Here is a 25,066-nt window from a genome sequence, read left to right as displayed (position 1 = left end):
AATTAATATTATAAGCAAAAATTGTACAAAATTTCAAAATTGAAAATAAAAACTTTTTTAAAAATTATTACTAAAATATAAAATTTAAATTAAAATAAATTATTCTTACTAAAAAATATATTTAGCAAAAATTCTTCAAAATTAAAAAAAAAAATAATATTTAAAACTTAAAATTAAACAAAAAATTATTAAAATATAAAATTAAAAAAAAAAACAAATTATTAGAGCTTTAATTAAAGCCAATAAATATATTTATCGAATATTCTTCAAAATTTAAACATTTTTTATTATTTGGTTTGTGCTATTGTCTTTTGCATCATTTGTTAATTGTTAGTTTTTGTGTGGAAATATGTATATCGAGTCGCAATGAACATAAAGAAGCAATGCAAAGAATGGACAGGGGACTAAACAAGTATTTGTAATCTCGAAAATATTAAGAAATGTTCAATAAATGCCAAAAAGTTTTAAAAAGGGTGCATGCAAATATTTGAATAACCAAACTATAAGCTAAATGTGCTAAACAAGCAAATACTTTAACCAAAAAAACGAGCAAAACGCACAAACTAATTAAAAACAAACAAATTTATGTTAAATTTACAAAAACAAAACTAAATCTATACGATAAATATGCTAATTGTAGCATTAAAAATTTTAAATATATAGAAAACTATTCTAAGTAACTAATTATATGCATAATTATCAACTAAAAAATTGTTAAAAATGTTTGTATTAGTATAACGGTTAATTTCAACATCTTAAAATTTCAATTACTTTTGCAGCGCATAACTCTAGCACTACATTAATTTAATTGAGATAATAATTTGGAATTTTGCATTTATATAGTTGTTGCTGTTGTTGTTCGTACTCACAAGCAAATTCTCATTGCCACAACACCAACTGATTGAAAGACGCTACATATGCACGCACACATGCATAGATCGCAACAACACATACATATACATATGTATATTAGCACCAAAGTACATACATATGTATGTGGTATGTGTATTGGAGATTTTTTTGATTGATTTTGGTTGTTGTTTTTTTTTTTTTGTTTTTTGTTTTGTTGTAGAACCACACAAATTGCACACACAGGGCACAGGTAGCACTTAGTTTGTATGTATGTATGTGGTTGGGGAGGAGTATTGTTGCACACGCACAAATTACCAGAGTACATACAAATATGCATAGAAATGTAACGGAACAAGAGAAAAAAACAATAATAGCAAATTTTAAAAATCTGTATGTATGTTTGTAGATTGATATTTTATATATGTATGTATGTCATATTATATATGCAGGTATATATATTTAATTAAGTTAAATTGCGCAAATAAATGTGTAATCAAATAAAGGCACACATACACACACACGCATATGCAAATGTTGTACACACATACATGTATATGCAGATTTATGTAAATATATTTAAGAAAATTTTATGTGTGTGAGTTTCGCCGAATTTGGTAATAAGAAAATAAATTAATTAACTAAAGGCCAGGAAAATGCTTCATTACAACGACAACACGTATGATAATATATTGTGCGCTGCCGAAAGGTATGTACATACATATGCATGCATTACTATGCGTTTGTGCGTGCAACTTGGCCGTGTACAAGTGATTTTGCCAATGAAGCGAATGCATACTTACACACATACATACATAAGTACATGTATTGTAGAATTATAGAAACTGGAATTAGCTTTGAATTTATTGATTAATAAGAGCTTAATTAAATTTTGTTGTGCAATACAAATACATACATACATATGTACATATGCCGTTGATGCCGCAGGTGTTTAGTTTAAAACTTGTGAGAAAGGCGTTCTAATTTTTTTTTTTTCAAAATTTCATACACCGAAAAAAAGTTGTCTACAAAAGAAAAACTAATATTCTAAATAATTAAAAATATTAAAATAAAATTAAAATTAGGAAAATTAAATTAGGAAACATGAAGTAAAAAAATATCAAATAAATATATCAAAAAAATATATAAATAATATAAGCTAATACCAAACAAATTTCTTACGATAAAAAATGTACAATATTTAGCAAGAAATAATTTTTTAAATACAAGAAAAAAATGTTAATTTGATCGCTCATTTTGATGGCAGCTATATATTATAATGCGCCGATATCGACTCTCCGACAAATTAGCAGCTTTTTGGGTATAAAAGCACGTGTGTAAAATTTCAGATCGATATCTCAAAAGCTAAAAAAATAGTGCACGTATATATAGACATTTGGAAAGACAAACAGACAGACATGGCTAAATCGATTGAGCTCAACACGCTGTTCATTTGTATACATATACTTTATAGGGTCTTCGACGTTTCCTGCAAAGTGTTACAAACTTCGTGACAAACTTAATATAACCTGTTCAGCATAAAAAAAATATAAATAAATATAAGCTATAATAAAAAAACCAATTACTTACAAAATACACATTAAAAAATGTATACAGCATGAAAATATAATTTTTTTTTAATACAAATTTTATCGTGTAAGAAATTTGAGCAACCTTGCATTATATAATACTATACGTTAATGTATATAAAAAAATGTAGCAATTTCTAGTAAAAAATCTAAACTTAAATTTCAAATTTTTTTTTAATAAAACAAAAAGAACAAAATTAATATATATATATATATACATGCAAGTGTGTTAGCGGTTGATAATGTTAGTTTAGGCAATCTTTGGCTTAAAAAATACTGTTACATGCAAACATTAACCAATATACACCAGCATACTTTTATGCTCTCAAAATATCAATATATAGTTAAATAGTAAGCTAGACTATTGTACGTTTTCAAAATAAAGGTGCATATAAAGATACAACCTTAATTTAAAATATTAAAAAATGTGCTGAAATTGTTTGGGAAAAATTAGCTAGAGAAACACACTAACCAACAAATCAGTATTGACTAAATATATTTATATTTGCACGTCATCTAAAGCGAAAACAGTAAAGCATGAGTAATAAGCAAGCTACAAAAGTCTATGGAACGATAATATAGTTGACCAAACGTTTGTTTGTAATATGAGAGTAAGAAATATGGCCACTAACAGTCTAAAATTGTAATTTTTCTAAAATGTGTTTTACTTTTCATGTTAAACTAAAAACAGTTTTTACAAAATGGAGTATGTAGCGTAGCTAGAGTAGTTTGGAAGATAATTAGTATAAAAATTCACACAATTTATTTTAACGGACTTTTCAATTTTTAAAAATGATGCATTAAACAATTTATAGTTAACTTCTTGTATGCTATAAACACGATATTTATAGCAATAACACTATTTTATGGCACACATTTTATCTTTGCAGACTTTTAAATTTTCAAAAATGATGCATAAAACCATTTATATTTAGATTTTTGTATGCTATAAACACGATTTTTTTAGTGTTAACACCATTTTATGGCAACATTTTTCTTTTTATGGCACACATTTTTTCTTTACTGATATTTATATTTTTAGAAACGATGCATAAAACCATTTATATTTAAATTTTTTTGCTATAAACATGATTAATACCGCATAAACACTATTTTATAGTACAAAATTTTCCCTTTGTGACACATAATAATTTTAACTTAACGAATTTTTATTTTTATGTGAGACTCAAATTGGCATTATATTGAATAAAAAAATATATATTTTATTTGTGGAAACATTTTTCGGTATGTAAAAATATTAATAGGAAATTTCGATTTTTCCGAAAAATCGCCAAAATATCACCAATTAACGCGCTCTTGCTACGCTCAATACTCGAAATCTTGTACTTAGTTACATAACCAAAATTCCCAATCACGATATCTGATATTTTTGTTTAAGCACAAGTGAATACCCAATTGAAAAGAATTTTGTCATTTAGTCGCCTAACCTGTGTATAGTAATTTAAGGACTCAACACAGTAATTGTCTGGCGTCACTGCGTATGCCGTTGTTTCTGCTGTCATTGCTGTCTGCTGTGGTGGGTTCGTCGTCGCTTGTGGTGCGTGAAATGGGATTGTGGTTGATGTGGATGTTATGCTAACACCGGTTAATGACAGTGTATCGTTGTATTTTTGTTGATGTGGTTGTTGTTGTTGCGCTACTGCTGACTGCACTTGACTGTGCTGACAATCACAATAATGCAAATACGGTTTTAAGTGATGAGGATGCTGATAGTGTGGACAGTGAGGAGCATGTGTACTATTATTATGATGTTGATGATGATTATTATAGCTTTGATCATGATTTTTATTGTGATAATGGTCGCAGTGTTGTGTTATTGGCACCTGTTGTTCATATGTTTGCTGTTGTTTTTGTATAAATTGTTGATGCTGCTGATATAGCAACTGTTGCTGCTGCTGTTGTTGCTGCTGCTGCTCTTGCGTTATGAATGGTGTCGGCGTCGCGTTGCCAATACTGTTATTATTTTGATTTGTTGAGAGGAATGTAGTCGGACCAGCCGTAGTGTTGTCAAACGCATTACCATTACTCTGATAATTGCGTTGATTGTAGTTGTTATTGTATGTCTGAGGGAACGTCGTACTCGGGGAAGTAGTTGTGTTTGGAGTATAGGTGTTATTGGTATTATTGCTTTGAGTACTCGCTTGTTTGTTTAAGTACAAGTTTGTCATGCTCTTGCGATTGTTGTTATTGCTAGTATTATTGCTGGCATACGATGACGGCTGTTTGTTGTAACTGTAGTTCGTCTGTGTTTTTAAAATGTTAGGATTGTAATACAACTGGGCGCCATTGCTGGGCGTGTTGCGTATGTTTTGCGATTTCAGCTGATAAGTGGTGCGGCCATCAGTCGACGGTTCGGAGCATAAAACCTAAAAATAAATGGAAATAAAGAGAGAGAAAGAGAAAAAAAAAGACGGGGGCAGGACAGTGTGTGTAAGAAGGGAATTGGATGAAATCGGTTGACAATTAGAAATGTGCGTACAATAATATTTAGATTTTTTTTTAAATTACAATTTTCTAAAATTATACATTTTTGGTTTTTTTTGGTAATTTTTCGCAATTAAACGCACATGTGATGAATGCTCAATGTTAAGCCGATTGTAACTAATACATATATATATGTGGGGTATACTATAGGGTGATAGGGGAAAAGGGTTTGGAGCGCAGACCACGAGTAGAATTCTATACTCCTATTATATACCAACGCTGGGGTGTAGCAGAAAGTGTATATCCAATCGTAATAATGAAAAACATAAGTAAAGTTTATTGTTGTTGTAGCAGCATAAAAGCTGAGGCAACAGACCGAGCGAACATAGAAATAAGCGCGCTGCCTTTAAAAAGGAACCAAACGCCGGAAGCACTGATTAACAGTGCTTTTACTAACAAACAGCTTAATTATATAACAACCACTTTCAAAAAACCTGTAGATTATGCTTTTAATGCTACAAAAAAAATTGTATAATCATAAATATTTATTAAACTTAAGTAAAATATTTTCCTTGGAGTTTTAGAAAACAAAAATTAAAATTAAATTTTGCCAAATTCTCATGAAATTCGATGCTATTTCATTACGTCTCTTTTTATTATTATAATTTATTAAATTTACTTAAATTGATAATTTATGCCTTTCTCATATTCCTTGTTTCGTTTTTTGTGCTTTTTTCAATAAAAATAATTTTTACGAGTGTGCCAAATTTGTATTTTTGAATTTTTTTTAAACACAAAAATCTATATATGCACCTTTAGATTATTTAGAAAATAGTGTTATCTTAAAATAATAAAAGAAGTACATATCATTTAAGAGCAAAACATGCATTTTATTTCATAAATAAAAAAAAAAAACTTTCAAAACAAATTAAACATGCAAACAGCAAAAAATCAGAATATATATAATAATAAATCCAAATATTTAATGCAAAAAACTTATTTTATATTAATTAAAATATAAATAAAACATTTTGCAAGAAAAATAAAACTGTTGCTGAATGGCAAATTTTTGTGTGCAGATACAAGCAATTTCGAAATTAAATTTTGAGATTTTTATCTTTGAAAGTAGAAATTAATATTTGCGAAAGAAAACAAAACCAAATACATAATATTAATTTCAATTTAAGTATTTTATCATTTCGTAAAAAATTTAAATGTTTTCTAAATTATATTAATTTTTTTTAGTACGAAAGACAATTTAAATGATTTGTAAATACATCTTTTTATTTGTTGCATAACAACAACAAACAAATTTGCCCATTTATCACTTATTTTTAAATATAGAACTATTAAAATAAATAAATGCATTTCACACATAACAAAAAAAAGAGCATAAAAAATGCTATTACAAGCCTATATATGTACATATTGTAAAATGGGACGCGCACAAAATAAATAACAAGAAAACGTATACAAAAAAAAAGAAACACAAAAAATAAAATTAGCAAAAGAGTAATGGCATGGCAAAGAATAATGCAAAAAAAAACCCGAACATTGCACACAGCGAAGATGGTGTAAAAATTACATAGAAAATAAAACAACTACTCTAACCATAAATTTTTATAAAAAAAAACTGTAATCGTTAAAAATTATTAAAAAAAAGTGTTGCTTTAAACTTAATTTTTTCTAATAAAAATATTTTTTTTTTTTACATTTATTAAGGAAAACTTTTTCAATAACTTAAGATATTCGATATTTTTTATTTAAAAATCTATATATTCGCTTTTACAAAAAATGTTTTTAGGTTACAAAAACCGTGTTTTTTTTTCATATAAAAAAAGTACGTAAATTTTTAATGTTTTAATTTCATATTGTTCACTTATTTAAATTTTTTTTTAATTTTAAAAAGTAGTTTTTATAGATTTTAAATTATTATGTTCAAAAACCTATAATAGCTCATAGTTTACAAAATAGGTTACTGTAATAGTCTGCTTAGTAAAAAAATTTAAGAAAATGCTTTTATGATTTATAAATAAAAGAAAAGTCTTTCACTTCGCATATATTTCCATCTTCAGTCCGAGTGCAATGTACTAATTTTCTTCTTTGATTAAATAGATAATATGCAACAAAACTCATGTCATTAGGAGAACAATCAATGCAGAAACGAATAGGCTTTGGTTAGCAGCTAATCGAGTTAAATTTAATTAAAATAATTTTAATATATAATAGGAAAATTGGTAGTGTAGTAAGATCAACACAATCACTCTTCGTTTTTTTGTAGTTGTACTATTTATAATGTTAGCAAAGTAACAGTAAGTGTTATTGTTGTTATAAATATTATGAATGTTGCTTTTGTTTTTGTAATTTTTGTTTTTGTTTCTATTGAATAGGCAGAAACATTTCGTTACCAGTGCAATGTCATTGATGCGACTCATTCTCCTAGATTTGGTGGATAGGCTGCGCTTCAGTCCATCGATATTTTGCTCGAATAACTTTTCGTGTGTTACATTCGAACGTTTTTCATTGATGGATTGTTTATACAAATATGGTATTAATTGTTTACCCAATAAACGTTTTACAAAATTGTGGCGCAAATTTTATAGGTTATTAAATATTTTTGTTTTTGTGTTCGAATTACATAGATGTTGGTATATTAGAGACGTGTAAATTTTTGGCAATCACAAAATTTTGTACGATAGCCGAATTTGTTAATTTTTTATTCGTATACGTAATTTGTATAATTTTCATTATGTGGGTAGTGAATGAATGAAAGAAAAAAAGAAAGAAAATCATAGTTAGAAATTATGAGAAAATAAAGAAAATAGTTTTTTTTTAAAAAAAAGAGAAGAATTCTTCTATGGACAACAACTTAAGTAACCAGTAGAAATATAAATTTATATACGCATGTAAAATAGTAAAATGTACTATTGCTAAGTGTGCTATAAAAATAGAATGTATCATAAGTACTATGCTAAAAAATTATAACAAATGTAATTGTTGAGCGTAGTTATATAAAAAAAAAAGAGAAATATTAACAAAAAATTACATATAACAAAGCTTAAAAGCAAAATATTGCCAACAATGCGCGCTGAAATTGAAAAAATTTCTAGTGTACGGGTGTAGGTAGATATTGTCGCTCTCGCTCTAAATGTGTATGTATAGAAAATTTTAAGATACTCATTTAAAAACTGCAATTCGTCTTAACCTTAAGCAAAATACTCGTATACTTGTATTGTGAAGAAGTAGGGGGGTGAGCAACCAGTTTATGTGCGTTTGTTTTACTAAATATTCCTTTTACTTTATAAATCTTGTATATGTATTTAAATTAAATCGCACGCTTAATAGCTTATGTTGACTTACCATCTGATTGAAGAACGGATGCTTTAATACTTCTTTCACTGTGATTCGTTTCGCTGGATCGACGACTAGACATTTGCGTATGAGATCCTTGGGATCCTCTGTAAGTCGAAAAGCAAACATTTTTGCCATTATTAGTATGTGCATTGTTTATTTTGCATAAATTAGTTTCATTACCTGATATATCAGCCCATTCAGGTGAGGTGAAGCTATATTTGCCCTCCATTATGTTGCGCAACATGACCATTTGTTTGCGATGCCAAAACGGTGGACAGCCAACAAGTAATGTGAACATAATAACACCGCATGCCCAACTGAGTGATAAGCAAATTGAAAATTTTATTTATTAAACATTTTAAAAATACATATAATATATATAATCATGCATTTTCTGCGTGTTTTGATTACTGTTAGCGAAGAAAAGTAAACATGTAAATTAAGTCAAGGATGCTAGGAGTAAAATACAGTTAATTAAACATGTAAAACCGTTCATTTCGGCTATACCGAAGCTGTACAGGTGCATTTTTTATAGCACAAAAGTGTATAAAAATATCCTATCTTGATTTTAATCGGTCAATTTGTATGGCGTGGACAATAATCCAAGCCAAATTTCGTGAAGATATCTAGTTTTATAAAAATCATTCCATACCAAGGATTTGATTTGGATTGGTCTGTTTGTATGGCAGCTACACGATTTAGTGGTACGATATTGGCGGTTCCGAAATGAGCAGCTTCTTGGGGACAAAAGAACGTGTACAAAATTTCAGATCGACAACTCAAAAACTGTGGGACTAGTTCGCGTTTAGAGAAAGGTTAAATCGAATCAGACACAATGATCATTTACAAATATACTTTATAAGGTGTTACGAACTTCGTGGCAAACATAATATATGCTGTTTAGGCTATAATTAAAATACTAAATAAAAAATCAGTTTTGTAAAAATACTAACTAAATATGTTGTTCCCTTCAAATGCTGCTAGTTTATGTTATAGATATTTCTTTTTTATTTAAAACACTACAAATTTTATTAAATAAAAATTATATTTGCCCTTACAAATGTAATTATAAGGTAATGTATTTGCGAACAAAATCAAACTAAAGTTGGATTTGGAGATTTGCAAATGAAAACATGTGCAATAAATAATTTTCTTAATATTAATTTTTGTTAACACCATTTTATATTATTCTTTTGATACTCACATATCAACTTCTTTTGAGTAACCAGGCGAGCCTTCGAACATATTACATTTCAATGTTTCCGGCGCCAAATAGCCAGGCGTGCCGCATAGGTCTAAAATATAATGAAATGTTATAAAAATATCACAAAACCCAAAACATATACATGGACATTTAAGCAAATTGTTTAAGTCGGGTCTAAACACACCTGCCAACTTCTCGTCGCCTTTCAGCTGTCGCGCAAAACCGAAATCTGTTATTTTAACATTATGATTTTCATCGAGTAGAATATTTTCGGGTTTCAAATCTCGGTGTACAATATTTTTTGCATGTATATATTCGACACCCTCAAATATTTGACGCATTATGGTGCGTGTCTTTTTCTCCGATAACGTTACAACCGAGGTGAGGTAATCGAAGAGTTCACCTTTCGGACACAATTCAAATACTAAAAAGACGAACGCGTCCGATTCGAAAACATCTTGTAGATCAACTGAAATAGCGGTAAGTATGTACGTTGAATTAGTTGTGTTGAAATTGAAATGCATTTTTCGTTTTGCGACTACTCACTTATATAGGGATGCCCCATAACTTGTCTGAGTATTGAAATTTCCTGTCTTGTAGCTTCGAGCATATGATATGGATTAGTATCGCCAGCTTCTGTGGCGGCGCCAAGATCGATGATTTTGGCGGCAAACTCTTTGCCGGTCTCCTTTTCAATACAGCGTCGTACCGTTGAACTGATGCCTCTGAAAAAATTTAAGAAGAAATTGAAAAAAATTATTGAATGCGTGCTTGATTACAGAAGAAACTTTTAATAAAATAAAAATAAGAGGTTTTTGTTTCCAAATTCGATACAAAGTAAATATATACGTAGTTTTAGGGAAACAAAAATCATTACAAATTAATGTAAGAGTAAAGCAAAAAAATTAAGAATAAACGAAAAATTAAAAACATATATAAATACACACTATATATAATATGAAAAGCATATAAAAGATTTTTTTAATTATTATATATTTTTATTTTATTTTTAATATTTTACAATTTTTTTTCCATTTTTAATATTTTTTAAATGCAAAATATTTTTTCTATTTTACAATTTTTTTCCATTTTTAATATTTTTTCTATTTTTAATATTTTTTTTATTATAATTTTTTTTTTCTATTTTTAATATTTTTTTATTTATAAATATTTTTTCTATTTTTAATATTTTTTTAATTATAAAGATTTTTTCTATTATTTTAATTATAAATATTTTTAATATTTTTTTATTTATAAATATTTTTTCTATTTTTAATATTTTTTTAATTATAAAGATATTTTCTATTATTTTAATTATAAATATTTTTAATATTTTTTTAATTATAAATATTTTTTCTATTTTTAAAAATAGAATATAAGGTATTGTATTTTTTTTTTAATTTTTTCGCACATAATTACTTTTAAGGCTGATATTCGCATGCTTTTCTTGGCGCTGTATTCCTTTCGATAACATATAAGGAAATGGCCAAATTAAAAACTATTTTGCGATAACATTTCTTTCTCATTTTAATCAATAACAAAACTGTTATTATTATTTCATTTCATTTGAGTTCGAAATCTTGTTTTTTTGTACAATCTGTTAATCTGAGCATACTTTCCACACGCGTCTAACTAAAAGTTGTAAGTATTTGCATTTCACAAGCTTATAAATAAATAAATATACACATAAGTAATATATGTATATGTATGAGTGGACAAAAGGTGCATTGTATGCACACAAACATACATACACTTGTATATTTGTACACTATACACAAAATGAGGACACTTTTATTTAATATATTTTATAAAAACGCAAATCTAAAGACGGCCACAACCAGAATGTTGATCAGTCAACCAACCTTACACAGTCGCACAGTCAAATTGGCAAATAGCCGGAACGTAGAAAGTCCACACAGTTCAAATAATTATTTATATGTGCGCATATTTATTGAATATAAGATAGGTATGTAATTATTTCAAAACAATAACAGCAAGAAGTACACATACATATGCATGTATGTAGGCGGCAATGACACAAACACACGTATACATATACCATATATGAATATACAATACATATGTACATGTGTACATATAATGGGATTGTAATTACAAATAGATTGGAACCCAGAGTGATAACTCAACATTTAGAGTTTAAAGTATAATAAATATTACTGCATTGAAAGTGCATACAACTTCTGTTTGCGTGTGTATGAGCGTATGTGGGAATATAATAAAAATAAATAAAGCATAAAATTATTATTATAATTTCTCACAAAGAAATAATAAACACAGATTTAATACTGTTTCGAAATCGAACCACTAGAGTATATACCCTACACGAAACTGCTGATGGCCAACTCACACACATACGTTTGTTTACAACAGTTTTTGCACAAGGCTCTTAAGAAAATGATATAAACTTTGTTCTGCGCGCTGACAAAATTTTTTCAGCTGTGACTGTCATATGACCGGTCAGATCACAGTCACTGCTTTTGTAGGCATTATAGTCCAAGGCAGGACTGCAACATCGGAATCTATTATTTAGATGTGACCACTATAGCATATAGCTGCCATACAAACTGACCCATCAAAATCAAAATGAAATCTTTTCATACACTTTTATGCTATAATAAATGCAGCTGTGAAGAGTATTATAGCTTCAGTGCAGCCAAAATTAATGTTTTCATTGTTTTTGCAAACGACTCCAACACTTGTTTAACCGAATCGCCATATATACGAGTACGCAGTCTTAGACTAAGAAACTCTTCAAAATGCATTTTAACACACAAAGTTCGCGTTATAATCTTTAAAAATGCTATTAGAAGAGTATTTAGTAGAAATGTGAACTTTTCATAGCAACTGTTATCTTTACAGCTTGACGGCTACTGTAGTTACTGATGATTTGCTAAATTTGTGGATTAAAGTGCAGTCTAATGCAAACGTAATACGAGCGCAATTAAAAATTATCGACATTAAATGTAAAAAAAAAATTTAACAGCAGACATATACATACATATGCTTTTATAATACCTAAGTGCCCCATTCACTTTGTAATTGCTGTATAAATTACTTCATAAGCTTGCTTAATATGTTACTTTTTAAATTAAAATTATTTTTAGTTATATATCACACACGTTGAGGCAGTCTTTCATACTCGTACTGCTCTGATCGATTATGACTAATTCTTTTACGTTTATTTCATTTAATTAATTCGTTTTATATTACTTTTAACATTGTATAATTATTGCGCATAATTTACTTGTATTACTGTTTTTTTTTGTTTTTTTTTTTTGCAAAACTGGCGGCAATAGTTTTTGCATCAAAGGCAAACAGCTGGCTGACCTACACATACAGAGGCACATATTTATGTATATAATATACAAATGTACCTATTTAGATCTAAATGTACTTAGCTATGTTATTTGCGTTTATTACATTGCATTAGAAATTATTTTAATGAATTAAATCCAGACAGTTTAACTGATAAGAAAAAATATATATTTATATGTGTACACAACTACATACATACATATGCATTTAGTTTGAAATTTGCCTTTTTAAACATTTTTTTGCTTTAACGTAAATGAAAAATAATGTAAATTTTAAAAAAAAAAACTTAAATAAAAAATATATTAAAAATAAATAAATAAATATATAAACAAAAATATAATATTAATAATTTCAAAATTAAAAAAATATTAGCATATACATATGTATGTATGTACATAATCTTTTGTACTAATCTTGCTATTTTCCCCCAATGGTCAACTTACAAACGGAGGAGTTTGAATTTCAATGGAAAATATAATTTGGAGTAAATAATATCAAGCAATATTAAAAAAATATAAAAAACAAAACGAAAAAAAATTAATAAAAAAAAAAAAATTTAATTATAAAATTAATTTAAAATACAATGTTATACTTAAAATACTTAATAACCAATAAAAAATAATAATAAAAAGCAATAAAAATAATTAAAAAGCAAAATTAATAATTTAAAAATTATATATGTATAATTAAAAAAATATATAAAAAAATTATTGAATTTTTAACATTTGCATGAATTTGTTGGTATTTAAATTTAACAACGGAAGAAAATTTGAAAAAACAAAGTTATTGTATTAAAAATCAAAAGAGTTAATTAATTAAAAAATATACACATATGTAAAAAAATATATACAAAGTGGTAATATTAAGCATAAATACAAACAACCAATAAAAAATTTAGTGAACATTAAATTCAAGATTTGTATATAATTAAAGCATAAATATATTTATAAAAACCAAAAAAAATATACTTAAATGTATTCAAATAGTAGTGTGTTTGTAAATTTGTATCAAATAATATAAAAAATATATTTAAAAAATAATATATAACAAATAATATAAAAAAAATTTAAAAAAATAAAATATTAAAAAAAAAAATAAAAAAAAAATATAAAAAAATTTAAAAACAAAATTAAAAAATGTAAAAAATAATACAAAAAAATAGAAAAAATTTAAATTAAAGTTAATTAAAAAAAAACTAAAACTATTGTAACTATTAATATTTAATTTCAAATTCTTTATAGAATTTACTATCATTTGAATTAGAAGAACCCTAAATATAATAGCTGCTTTTACAGCTTTGACAAGATTATTTAAATTAATATACAAATATTTATATGTATATTAAAGTTTATACAACGTTGCATCGCTAAATAGAATTTTTTTTTATTTGCAGGAAAATTTTGTAGCAAATATTTTCAGTAAATTATGGTGACTTCAAGATATTGTTGCGCATATATATATATTTCATCCAAAATTTGCATGCACACATACACATCAGCCAATGGCTGCTTGTGTTTAAAAAAGTGTATTGAATCACTTTGTGGAATTCAAAGTCTATATCCAACACGTACGCCCACACAAATTCATAAATATGTATGCCAAACACGTTTATATGTAATTTCCAAAAACAAAAACGTAAGAAAAAACATTTTTATAGCCGCCAGTAGCCGAACGGTCACCGGTACTGGGATGCTTTGCCAAACACCGGCTACGGGCAGTCAGCAAATTAACGGTACACAATTGTTTAATACACATCTAGGCGGCGGCAAACGAAAATACATACATACATATAAGAATAGATATATACGCAGAAAGTGCACTGACGCTCAAGTTCAGTTCAAGGTCACAAAGGTTTGCAGATGTATTTGAGAGGATGTGTGAAAGTAAGAAGCGGATTATTTCTTATGTGATGCATTGTAAAAACCAAAAATTGTTTATATAAAGATACACGTACTTATTCATACATGCATAGAGATTTGAAAAATTTGGTAAATCTGTAGCTACATATAATATATACATATGTATACGCTTTAAATACATATAACATATAGTTATATATAAACACGTATGTATGTATTGTATGTAAGTATGTCACATTCAGCTATTGCCTTTGTGCCAGACCACGCTCCAGACGCATGGCTTGAAAAGTATCAGCAAAAAACGAAATGTAGGCAGAAAATATGTAGTCACATAAATAATTTGTCAATTGCACGAACACTCCGGGCGAAGGTGGAGTGATGCGCCATGTGCGACCCGTTTGCTTGGCTGAATGAATGATATTCTACTTGCAATTGTTGTGGATCATTGTCATCTATTTGTCATTGCGGTGCTACAGTTTATCTACAGCTTCGCATTTACCTTTATTGTATTGCCTAACATTTAATTAAAAGCTTGGGAATGATTACAACAGGAAAGAAAATACGATGCACGAGTAATGCAATTACATGTATGTTTGCAAAATGTATAGTTAAATAAGCGTAATGGATACTGAAGCGTATATAACTATGGTTGTATATATCTTGTATGTAAAGAAGTAGATATGCATATATGAAATATATGTACGTATAATACTTTTACAACTAAAATTTTATAAAAAAAAAAAATAATTTTGTTTATATAAAATGTATATCAAAAAATTTAAAAAACAATCGATAATTAAAACTATAATCGAAAAAATTATATATTTCACGTTTTCTTTCTTAAAACTGAAACAATTATATCGCTATTTTAATTTAAAAAAATCTTTAAAAAAAATAATGGAGGAAAATATGAAATTGCTTATCGACTTATAAGCCAAATCATATAAAATAATAAGAATATAACTTATTTTCATAAAAACTATTTTTTAGTTAAAATAACTTATTTTTAGTAAAAAAATAATATAAAAAGTTGCTTCAGTAGTTTTAAAGGCTTATATCTACTTGTTTATAAAAAATTTAATAAACAATCGATAATTATGAATTTAATCGAAAAAATTATATATTTCAAGTTTTCTTTATTAAGACTGAAACAATTACATCGCAATTTTAATAAAAAAAATCTTTAAAAAATTATGGGGGAAAATATGGAAATCGATATGCAAGATTTATAAGCCATATCAAATAAAATAATAAGAATTATAACTTATTTTTGGTAAAAAAAAAAATAATATAAAAAGTTGCTTCAGTAGAATTAAATGCTTATATCTACTTCTGCATCTTATTTGCCTATATTTATATTAAATATATGTATGTACATACGATAATACATATATTTATGAATATTTCACAAAAACTTGAAGTTGATATGGCAAATAGTTTCGAGGATATGAGTTTAGTGGGCGGATTTTTTAACTTTATGTAATTGGCGCCCAAAACTTTAAACGCGTTTTCTCCAAACGTTGATTTCAGAATCGATAAAGATAATTTCACCGAAACGGCTAAACTGATCAACGAGAAATTTTCATACGGTCTTCTCTGAGATATATTTATCAGGTGTAGATCGAAGGCATACAATTTTTGATAATTATTTCGATTTTTGAAAAGTCACCATTGTAAAAATTCATAATTTTGACAAATCATTCGAGCATTATCTGCACTAATCCATAGTATTAAAGGTTTTTTTTTTTGCTTTAGAACTTGAGATAACTTTTAGCAGACAAATCTTTCACACCGTGAGACACATTTTTTCCCTTTTTTCGGTAGTCCTCTTGGAAATTGGCTACGAGTTTAAAAGAATACAAAAATTTTCAAAGTGAAACACCGGTTTTTAAAGTTCATTAAATTCTATAAATGTACATTATTTTTATTTATTTAATTATTAAAATGCCTTATAAGAAATACAAAAAACGCTGTTTTTCTAAACTAAAATTATTAATATTAAAAAAAGTATAATAGTTAAGAAAAAAAATACTGTACATATGTATAAAAAATATTATTCAACAAAAAAATTAAATTTTATGTGAATAAAAAAATGTTTAATTTCATATGATGTTTAATTTTTTATTATTATAGTTTATACAAGTTAGTAGCATATCCAAAGGGGCAAAATCAAGCAATCATCTACCAACTTAGCGTTTTTATATTTTAAATAATTTATATAAACGTTATTGATGCTTGTTCGAAATAATAATAACAATAAAAATTAGTAGTATATATTTGTTTATTTAATTGTTTATTAAATTGAGCCTCATTTAAGAAGTTGAAGATATTTCTTTACTTAAAAGACTTATCATTGTTCTACAGCAGTTTTTCAGAGATGTGCCATCACGTTGCCTGCGAATGCGCTAGTTGGGTAATTTTACACAATTAAATTTATAAGTAGATATAATGTCCGACTAATGCAATGTAAGCATGGCATCTTTACATATAAACTTACTCTAAATATTTGGTTTATTATTGTAATTTATCATACGTTAGTTTAAACTTATGACTGTTGACTTAAGGCTCCCGCAAAACTATTAGCGAAAAATGATAAACAACAAAGAAGTACAAAAGAAATGAACGCACACACACAATTACAATGAGGCAGAAGCAAGTCAGAGCCTACGCTCCAGTTTAGCTTACAAGCGCTTATTGCGTCGCAATAATTTCGCTAAAATTACTTAAACAAATAAAATGCTTAAAGAAAATTGTTCTAATTGTTACTTTCTTCTAGTTTTTACTCTGTTGCTACCGCCTGATTGCTGAATGCAATAGGCCCGTGCGTGTAAGTGTTGTTTTCACACGCTCACATATAGATCTACATACATATATAGAAACAAAAATGCAAGCACCCACACCTGTGAACATATCTATATACATGTGTGCATGTATATGTGCCTGTAGGCAGCTGTATCATTATAAAAGCTCCGTAAGCTCACGGCTTATTTCGCAAAACCTTTTATCAATACTTGGCTATTACTTCTGCAAGCAGTGATTCAAAGTTCTGTAAACAATTACTTAATTTGGGTTTTTTTTTTAATATTGACGTCAGTTATATTATCAAACAGCATATAGTATTGACTTATGCTTTTCGTTATTAAATGTATTTGAAATAGTAATATTTCACAATTACAAAATATTTACACAAAAACATCTTATAAAGCATTAATTTTGTTTGTTTTGGCAAACTACCAATAATTACACACACTCCAATAATTTCATAAAAACACACGGTAGAGAAAAACGTAGCCTATCCTGAGGCGCTCCAGACATTTTGAGCAGCTAATCGATATGTCGCGATTAATATTTCCTCTACAAAATATCGATTTATTATATTAAGGGCTGCTGACAAAGCCTGTTGCATATTTACGAGAAGATTTTGGATTGAAAAACTCTTTTCGAGGCTCGAACACTATCTCTCACATAAAAATTGTTAGATTTTAAATCGGAAATTTATTGTTATTAAAAGTTGCTCTTTAAAAAATTTATTACTGAAAAATTAAAAACAAAAATCATATTAATATTACAAAATTATTCAAGAGAAAATATGAAAATTTATACAAGGGCAGTTAAAAAATGAGTTTTATTGATATATTAAAAATATACTATAACATATTGCTGCTTTTTTACAATAAATTTTCAAATTAAAAAAAATTTAACTCAGAGCTAGTTAAGAGAAATTAAGAGAACTCAAAATTACAATTTAAATAAACAAATAATTAATAATATATCAATTTAGCAAAAATCATAAAATTTTTAATTATTCTTTAACTTTTTTATTTTAAATTATTTTTTTTGTATTTTTAACAGATTTTTAATTGTTATTAATATTATCTTTTTACAATTTTATTTTGTATTATTCTATTTTGTTTTTTATACAATATATTTTTTTAATTCGTATACAAATTATCAATTTATCTTTTTTTTTTAATTTTTAAAACCTTTCTTTTTGTTTTTATTTTAATTTTAATTTTTTATTTTTTTTTTTAATTTTAAGTTTTTAAATTTTTTTTTGTAGTTTTAACATTTTAACTTTTTTTTTTTAATTTTAATTTTAATTTTTTTATTTATTTTAACATTTTTTTTTTCTTATAAAAATTATGAATTTATTAAATTAAAACAAAAATAAAAACAAAACAAAATTTTTTTAATTATATATTATTTTTTTTATATATTTTAGTTTTTAAAATTTTTTGTATCTTTTTTTTATTTTTTTATTATTTATAGTTTTTTTTTTGTTTTAATTGGTTTTTTGTTTTAATTTTTTTTTTCAAATTATATATTCCAATTTTTCATTTCTTTTTTAGTTTTTTATATTTTAATCAACTTTTTTAATTTTCACATTAATTATTAATTTATCTTTTAATTTTTTTTAACCTCTTTTAATTTTTTAATAATTTTTTTATAATTTTTTTTTTAAGTTTAATAAATATTAAATTTATAGTTTTTTTTTTGTTTTAATTGGTTTTTTGTTTTAATTTTTTTTTTCAAATTATATATTCCAATTTTTCATTTCTTTTTTAGTTTTTTATATTTTAATCAACTTTTTTAATTTTCACATTAATTATTAATTTATCTTTTAATTTTTTTTAACCTCTTTTAATTTTTTAATAATTTTTTTATCATTTTTTTATAATTTTTTTTTTAAGTTTAATAAATATTATAGAGACAAATTCGCAGCTAAATGAAAAAATATATAAAATATTAAAAAATTAATATATGTTTTATAACGTATTATTGAGCTACTAAAAAGTTAAAAATATCAAATTGAGAATTTGTAAGAATCTCAGCCGGAACAGTAGCTACTTTTTTTTTTAATTTAATAATATAATTGACACATTTTAACCTTTTTAAAATTAACAGCATACGCTCGTTGTAGTTTATTCTACTAAAAATACTTAAGAATTGCAGCCGTAAACTTATGAAACGCAGAAATAAAAGTAAGAGAAAGCTTTACTATAAGGAATACAACCATTTACTTTATACATCAATACATGCACACATATTTTTGTATAGGTGCATATGCATGTATATATGTATATGTAGATACAAGTTGAGTGATCGCCCTACATTTCGAAAGCGTGTGACAGCAGATGAGATTATTTTCGTACGAATGATTTTCTATTTATCTATAAGCCTTAATATACATATGTTTATATATAAATCAACGTATGCTTCTATTATACGCGTGCACACCGCCTAATGACTTTTTTTTCTAAATGAATCAATTAGTTTTCTTTTTTTCTACTTGTTTGCAAAATGTCCCTGATTTCACCCAAAAAAATAAATAAACAAAAGGCTTCGCTTTAATTTAATTATGTACACAGTCAATTGGTTTTTTTGTTGTTTCTTCGCGCTATATTGGCAAATTTTAGCACTAAAAAGCATATAGAAATAAATATATACACATATGCATTTGCACACAACGATGTTTTGGTGTGTTTGACTTTAGTCAAAAAGTTCAAATTTATTAAACTTGACAAAAGTCAAGAAGTGGCCTCAAATTCGGCTGGTGGCATATGGAGGCATATAGACACAGATGCATGCACATGCATACAATAAAGCTATATAAGGTGATGTACATATGTATGTAAATAAGTATATTTGTTTAAATGTACATATCAGCTGTTGCAGATGCCGGCAGCCAAAGCCGGTTTTGAGAACAAACTAAAATCTTAAACCGGATATACATACATGTATATATTAGGGTGTTCATTATTTAAACAAGCTGGCTTTAATTTTTTTCAGACGTCTCCTGAAATTACAGCTTTGCTCTGAAAAAATTATGCAATGTAAATAAGCTTTTGATGTATTCAATTTAAACCGCTCCTATATCGTTTTACTTTTCCCATACATTTAACATGGGATTTTTGATCTTTTGCGTTAAGCTCCAAAGTAAATAGATCTACAACTATGAAAAGGAAATATTCTAATATAAAATATTCCGCTTTACAAAAAAGATCTTGTTGGTTTTTTTTATAAATACTTTTCTTAAAAAGTTATAAGCAGTTAAAGTTATGCATCAAATGTATTGTATATATATAGTACACCATGTTGTATGAGCAACTCCGACTTTACTAAGAACCTTTTTTTCAGAGCACCAATTCAAAAAATTAGTTTTTTAGCCACCCTAATGTATGTACGAGTATGTAGGTATGTACACCAATTATTTGTATACATTACGTATGATTATTACCGCGCGATGTGATGTGCTGGGCGATGATGCAGAAATGAGGCACGTGTAAAGCGCTCTGATGTCATCTAACTTCGCTCGTGTTCCGGATGGGCCGGAAAAAGATATGTACATGTATTCATAAGCGGAATTTTTTTAGTGTTGAAGAGTAGTTTATTCTTTCATAGTATATTTATTTATAGATATATAAATACATTTATATGTATATATTTATATTATTCTGGATAAATTAATCGTGTGTCTGCTATTTGATTTGATTTGCTTAATTTATTTTGATTATTATTGTACTCTTCCTTTTTTGGCCAACAGAATTAATTTACGCAATAGTTTATCACTTTGGTTTCTATGTACATTAGACATACATACATACACACGTACCTTGTGCATACAACAATGTATGAGGCTATTTTTATGTTTTTCTCATCTCTCTACTTTGAGTTCAACTTTTGTCAGCTAGTACGTATGAGTATGCACTCATACATACATACACACATACATATGTACATGTGCATGTAGACATATAACTTGTTTATTCTAATTTAAATTTAGTGCGCATCACGGTCATTTAAGTCTTCTATATTTGCCAGAAGTTAGTATTGATTTCAAGAAATCAGATAGAATATAGATAAAATAAATTGTACCAGCAAATAACGCTACGTTTACAAAATAATTGGTAATACTTGTAGTAGCGAGAGTGAAAGTACGCACGCGAGGCGCAAAAATGAGTGCCACAGCCATTCATCTATTTAAGGGGTTTCAAACATTGGCAAGTCTGAAGAAACGTGTATTTTTGTGAACTTTTTGTGAAAGGGCGGTTTATTTAATATATTAATAGAAAGAATGTACATTTACAGATTTTAATGTATTATAATAATCGGCGATTCGTTTTAAAAAATTTTGGATTTGGGTTTAACCCCTAGTCGATCTCCAGGAGAACATTCGAAAAAAGGTGTCTGGCGGTGAGGAAGATTTTTCTGCTTAAAATTATCTCAAATTCAAAAGCACAAAAAAATTATTATTACTATAGATGAATACAGATAATGATCGAAGGTCAAGAAAAAATTTTAATTTTTGACAAAATGCTGATTTCCAAAAAAGTCGTTTTTTGTTCAATATCCGATCAACCTGATATGTAAGAAGGTCGTGTGAAAATTTTAAGACGATCGGTTTAGCCGTTTCGGAGCAATTTTCCTCATAGACTCTAAAAACAACGTTTCGAGAAAAATGCGTTTAAAGTTTTGGAGCCGAGTACACTAGGTTAACAAATTCCTACAAATATGCTCAGAGCTCTTAAATTATTTGCCGTATTAAATTCGAAATTTCTGAGAAAAATTTTTAATATACATACATATGTACATTCGATATAAAAGCAAATAAGAAAATCGATTTTTTGAAATTCGCAGGCTGATATAACCCCTTAAATAGTTGAATTATATTAGATTAGTCAAGTTGAGTTTGGTGGTTACTATTATTATAAAACAAACAACTCATTAGTATAAAGACGAAGTTCAACGAACTGATTCTTTCGGTGCAAACTCGATAGTCGTTTATTTGAACTACTAAATTTAGGCAATTTTAAAAAATTAAAAGATACAAGACTTCAATCATCAAAAACGATCTAAACAACCCAAGAAAATTGCGGTGACAATTGAAAAGAAAAGCGTCGTTAAACTAATATTTGTCTCAGCGCCTAATTGTAGGCAACAACTTTTGTATTATTGTTATATACGAGACTTGCATCAACAACGATTTCACAATGATGAATAATATTTATTAAAGCAAATAAAAATAAATGCAATAAAAAAACAAGTGCACACAAAAATTGCTAAATCAAGGAAAATATATTATGTCTCATAAATTTGTCTATATGTAGTATGTATTTGTATATATTTGTTGTTGTCAATTTTTAATATTTAAATAAACGGAATTAACCACTTCAACAGAAAGAGAACAGCAAAAATTAAAAAACAACAAAAAATATATACATACATACATATATATTTACCAACCACATTTTTACATGTATATACATATGTATGTATGAATAAAAGTAATTAAAAAGGTTTTTAAAAAGTGGAAAATGCATGTAAACAGAAAAATATTAAAATTGGCTCAAATTATTGTTCGCTAAGAACACGAAAAGTTAAAAAAAAATTATAAAACTGTCTATTCGGCACTTATGCGGAAATGCCAAAGAGTTTACGAACCATTTGTGATGCGTAATAATAGCATATTTATAGTTAATCCACTAAACAAATAAAAAATTAATAAAAAATTAATAAAGAAAAAATATAGAAAAAAAATACTGAAAAAAAAAATTTTAATAAATCCAAAATAATAATAAGCAAGCACGACATAATTTTGTACATATTTATATAACTGCTGTAGTATTAAATGTCATTACATTGAAATTGAAACAAAATTCATTTACCTTTATACAATTCTGCACAACATGAGTAGATAACAAAAAGAAAATTCAAAATTATAAACAATTCGTATTGTGGTGATAAACAACTACACAGGCAAGAAGCGTCAAAATGCTGACTGAAAACAAAAACGCAGCCAAACACATATGCACACATACATACATATATGTACGTAGCAGGGCATTTTACCAACTGTCAAAGTTCCTTGACACTTTCCAACAACAACACTGCCATTATACAGCAATGTTTATGACACAGCTGCAGCAAGTGGCACATTGTCCTACAACAGCGTGAGCAGCAAAAGCAGCGATGACTCGCCTCGCCTTGGTGGCTAGGCTGCATGTGGCTACGCCGCCGATGACACGTTGCGGATACCATTGCAATGTGAGCACACAATCGAGCGGCTTCTCACGGCGTCAACAACAAATTTTGATTTGTTGAATTGCACTTTTTTGTATTTTCCTTATTTTACGTATAGTAGTTGTTGCTGCTGTTGTCATTGTTTATGTTATTGAGCTATCCGCTTTCGAATCGGGTAATTAAAGGCCAACAAATTTGGTAGATTACATTTAATGTGTACATATATATTTAGATTTTTTTTTTTATATGTAGTTGTAATTTCTTTTTGAAACCTTATCCCCGCATTGATTACTGCGCTGAATTTATTGAAATTATTTATTATGTACTTACACAATTAATTTTAGTTTGACTGCTTTCGTACAAAGGTTTTTGACTTTTGCGGAAACAGCGCCTAAAATGTCCATATTTTCGGCGAAAGAAACATAAAACGAAACATAAAGTGTATCGAAGGCTACAAGTGTTTCGAAATTTGAGTAAAGCTCGTTAACGGTTGTGTATTTAGCAAAGGATTGAATACGAAAGTGAAGCAGATGGAGAGGAGAAAAATAATTCGACGTCGCTATTAAATTATTTTTTCATTTATATTGCACAGCAAGCAATGCATGAATATCGAGACTCGATTGATTGGGGTTACAAAAAAATTGGTGGGGAACGCTGGCTCATTCGGGAACACGGAACACGCCACAAAAATATGCGGTAATGAAAAACAAACGACTAGGAGATTTAGACTAACAAAATATCGTCATAAGAAGTATTGTGAACCAAGATTTTAAGTAGTTGTGGAGGCGAGCAAAGGAAGAGCACAAAAAAGTAGTGAAACCTTAGAGCAGGGTTGCAAATAATGCTGCAAAAAAATTATTTTCAAAGTTCTAATCACGAAACCCGCATTGAGAAATTAAAAAAAAATTAATACCAAATACTGTATTAAAATTTATAAAATTAATTATTAAGCCCAAATTCCAGGTTCAAAAATAGATCCTAAGTTTATAATTAAAATTAAAAAATAAAGATTTTGAATTTAAATTTTTTCGCGCTCGCGTGATTTGTGTTCTACCATTTCCGAAAACAAAATAAAAAATTGGAATTAAAAATTTCAGAGCATAAGAATCGGTTATTGTGAGAATCTTAGAACTAGCTAAAATCATGTTATGGTTGTGAAAGTGGAAGCGCGCTATGGGAAACCCCTATATCGACACAGTATTTATTTTCATACTAATATGTTTTGCTTTTCTAAAAACATTTACGTTTGTTTCGTTCATTTATTCATGCACACGTAAAAGCGCCATTTTCTTCTGTTTGTCTCCAATGACGTCAACGACAATTATTCAATCGAATTGGCGAGAGACGAGCCTCTCGAAACATTGCAATTAAACAATGTCAATTGTGGCAATAGGTAAAGGAAAAAACCA

At 27.3% G+C, this 25,066-nt stretch overlaps 1 protein-coding gene across 9 annotated transcripts in view; it reads right to left on the bottom strand.

Annotated features, from left to right (window-relative positions):
* Positions 1–25,066, bottom strand: part of PhKgamma (phosphorylase kinase gamma) — a 40,106-nt gene that overhangs the window by 6,251 nt on the left and 8,789 nt on the right. For 7 of the 9 annotated variants that reach the window (XM_036359430.2, XM_036359429.2, XM_036359428.2 and 4 more), the window contains exons 3-8: positions 9,988–10,166; positions 9,626–9,910; positions 9,442–9,532; positions 8,418–8,554; positions 8,244–8,341; positions 4,283–4,825 (exon numbers count right to left, since the gene is read on the bottom strand). In XM_036359430.2, the coding sequence (XP_036215323.1) occupies positions 4,283–4,825; positions 8,244–8,341; positions 8,418–8,554; positions 9,442–9,532; positions 9,626–9,910; positions 9,988–10,166 (1,333 nt within the window). Of the gene's footprint in view, positions 1–4,282; positions 4,826–7,291; positions 7,376–8,243; positions 8,342–8,417; positions 8,555–9,441; positions 9,533–9,625; positions 9,911–9,987; positions 10,167–25,066 lie in introns of all 9 variants that reach the window. The other 2 variants (XM_036359433.2, XM_036359439.2) reach the window with 2 other exon arrangements.

Source organism: Bactrocera oleae, chromosome 5 (assembly GCF_042242935.1).
Source record: "Bactrocera oleae isolate idBacOlea1 chromosome 5, idBacOlea1, whole genome shotgun sequence".
In the NCBI taxonomy this organism is placed as follows: domain Eukaryota; kingdom Metazoa; phylum Arthropoda; class Insecta; order Diptera; family Tephritidae; genus Bactrocera; species Bactrocera oleae.
This window is presented reverse-complemented; position numbering and strand designations above follow the sequence as displayed.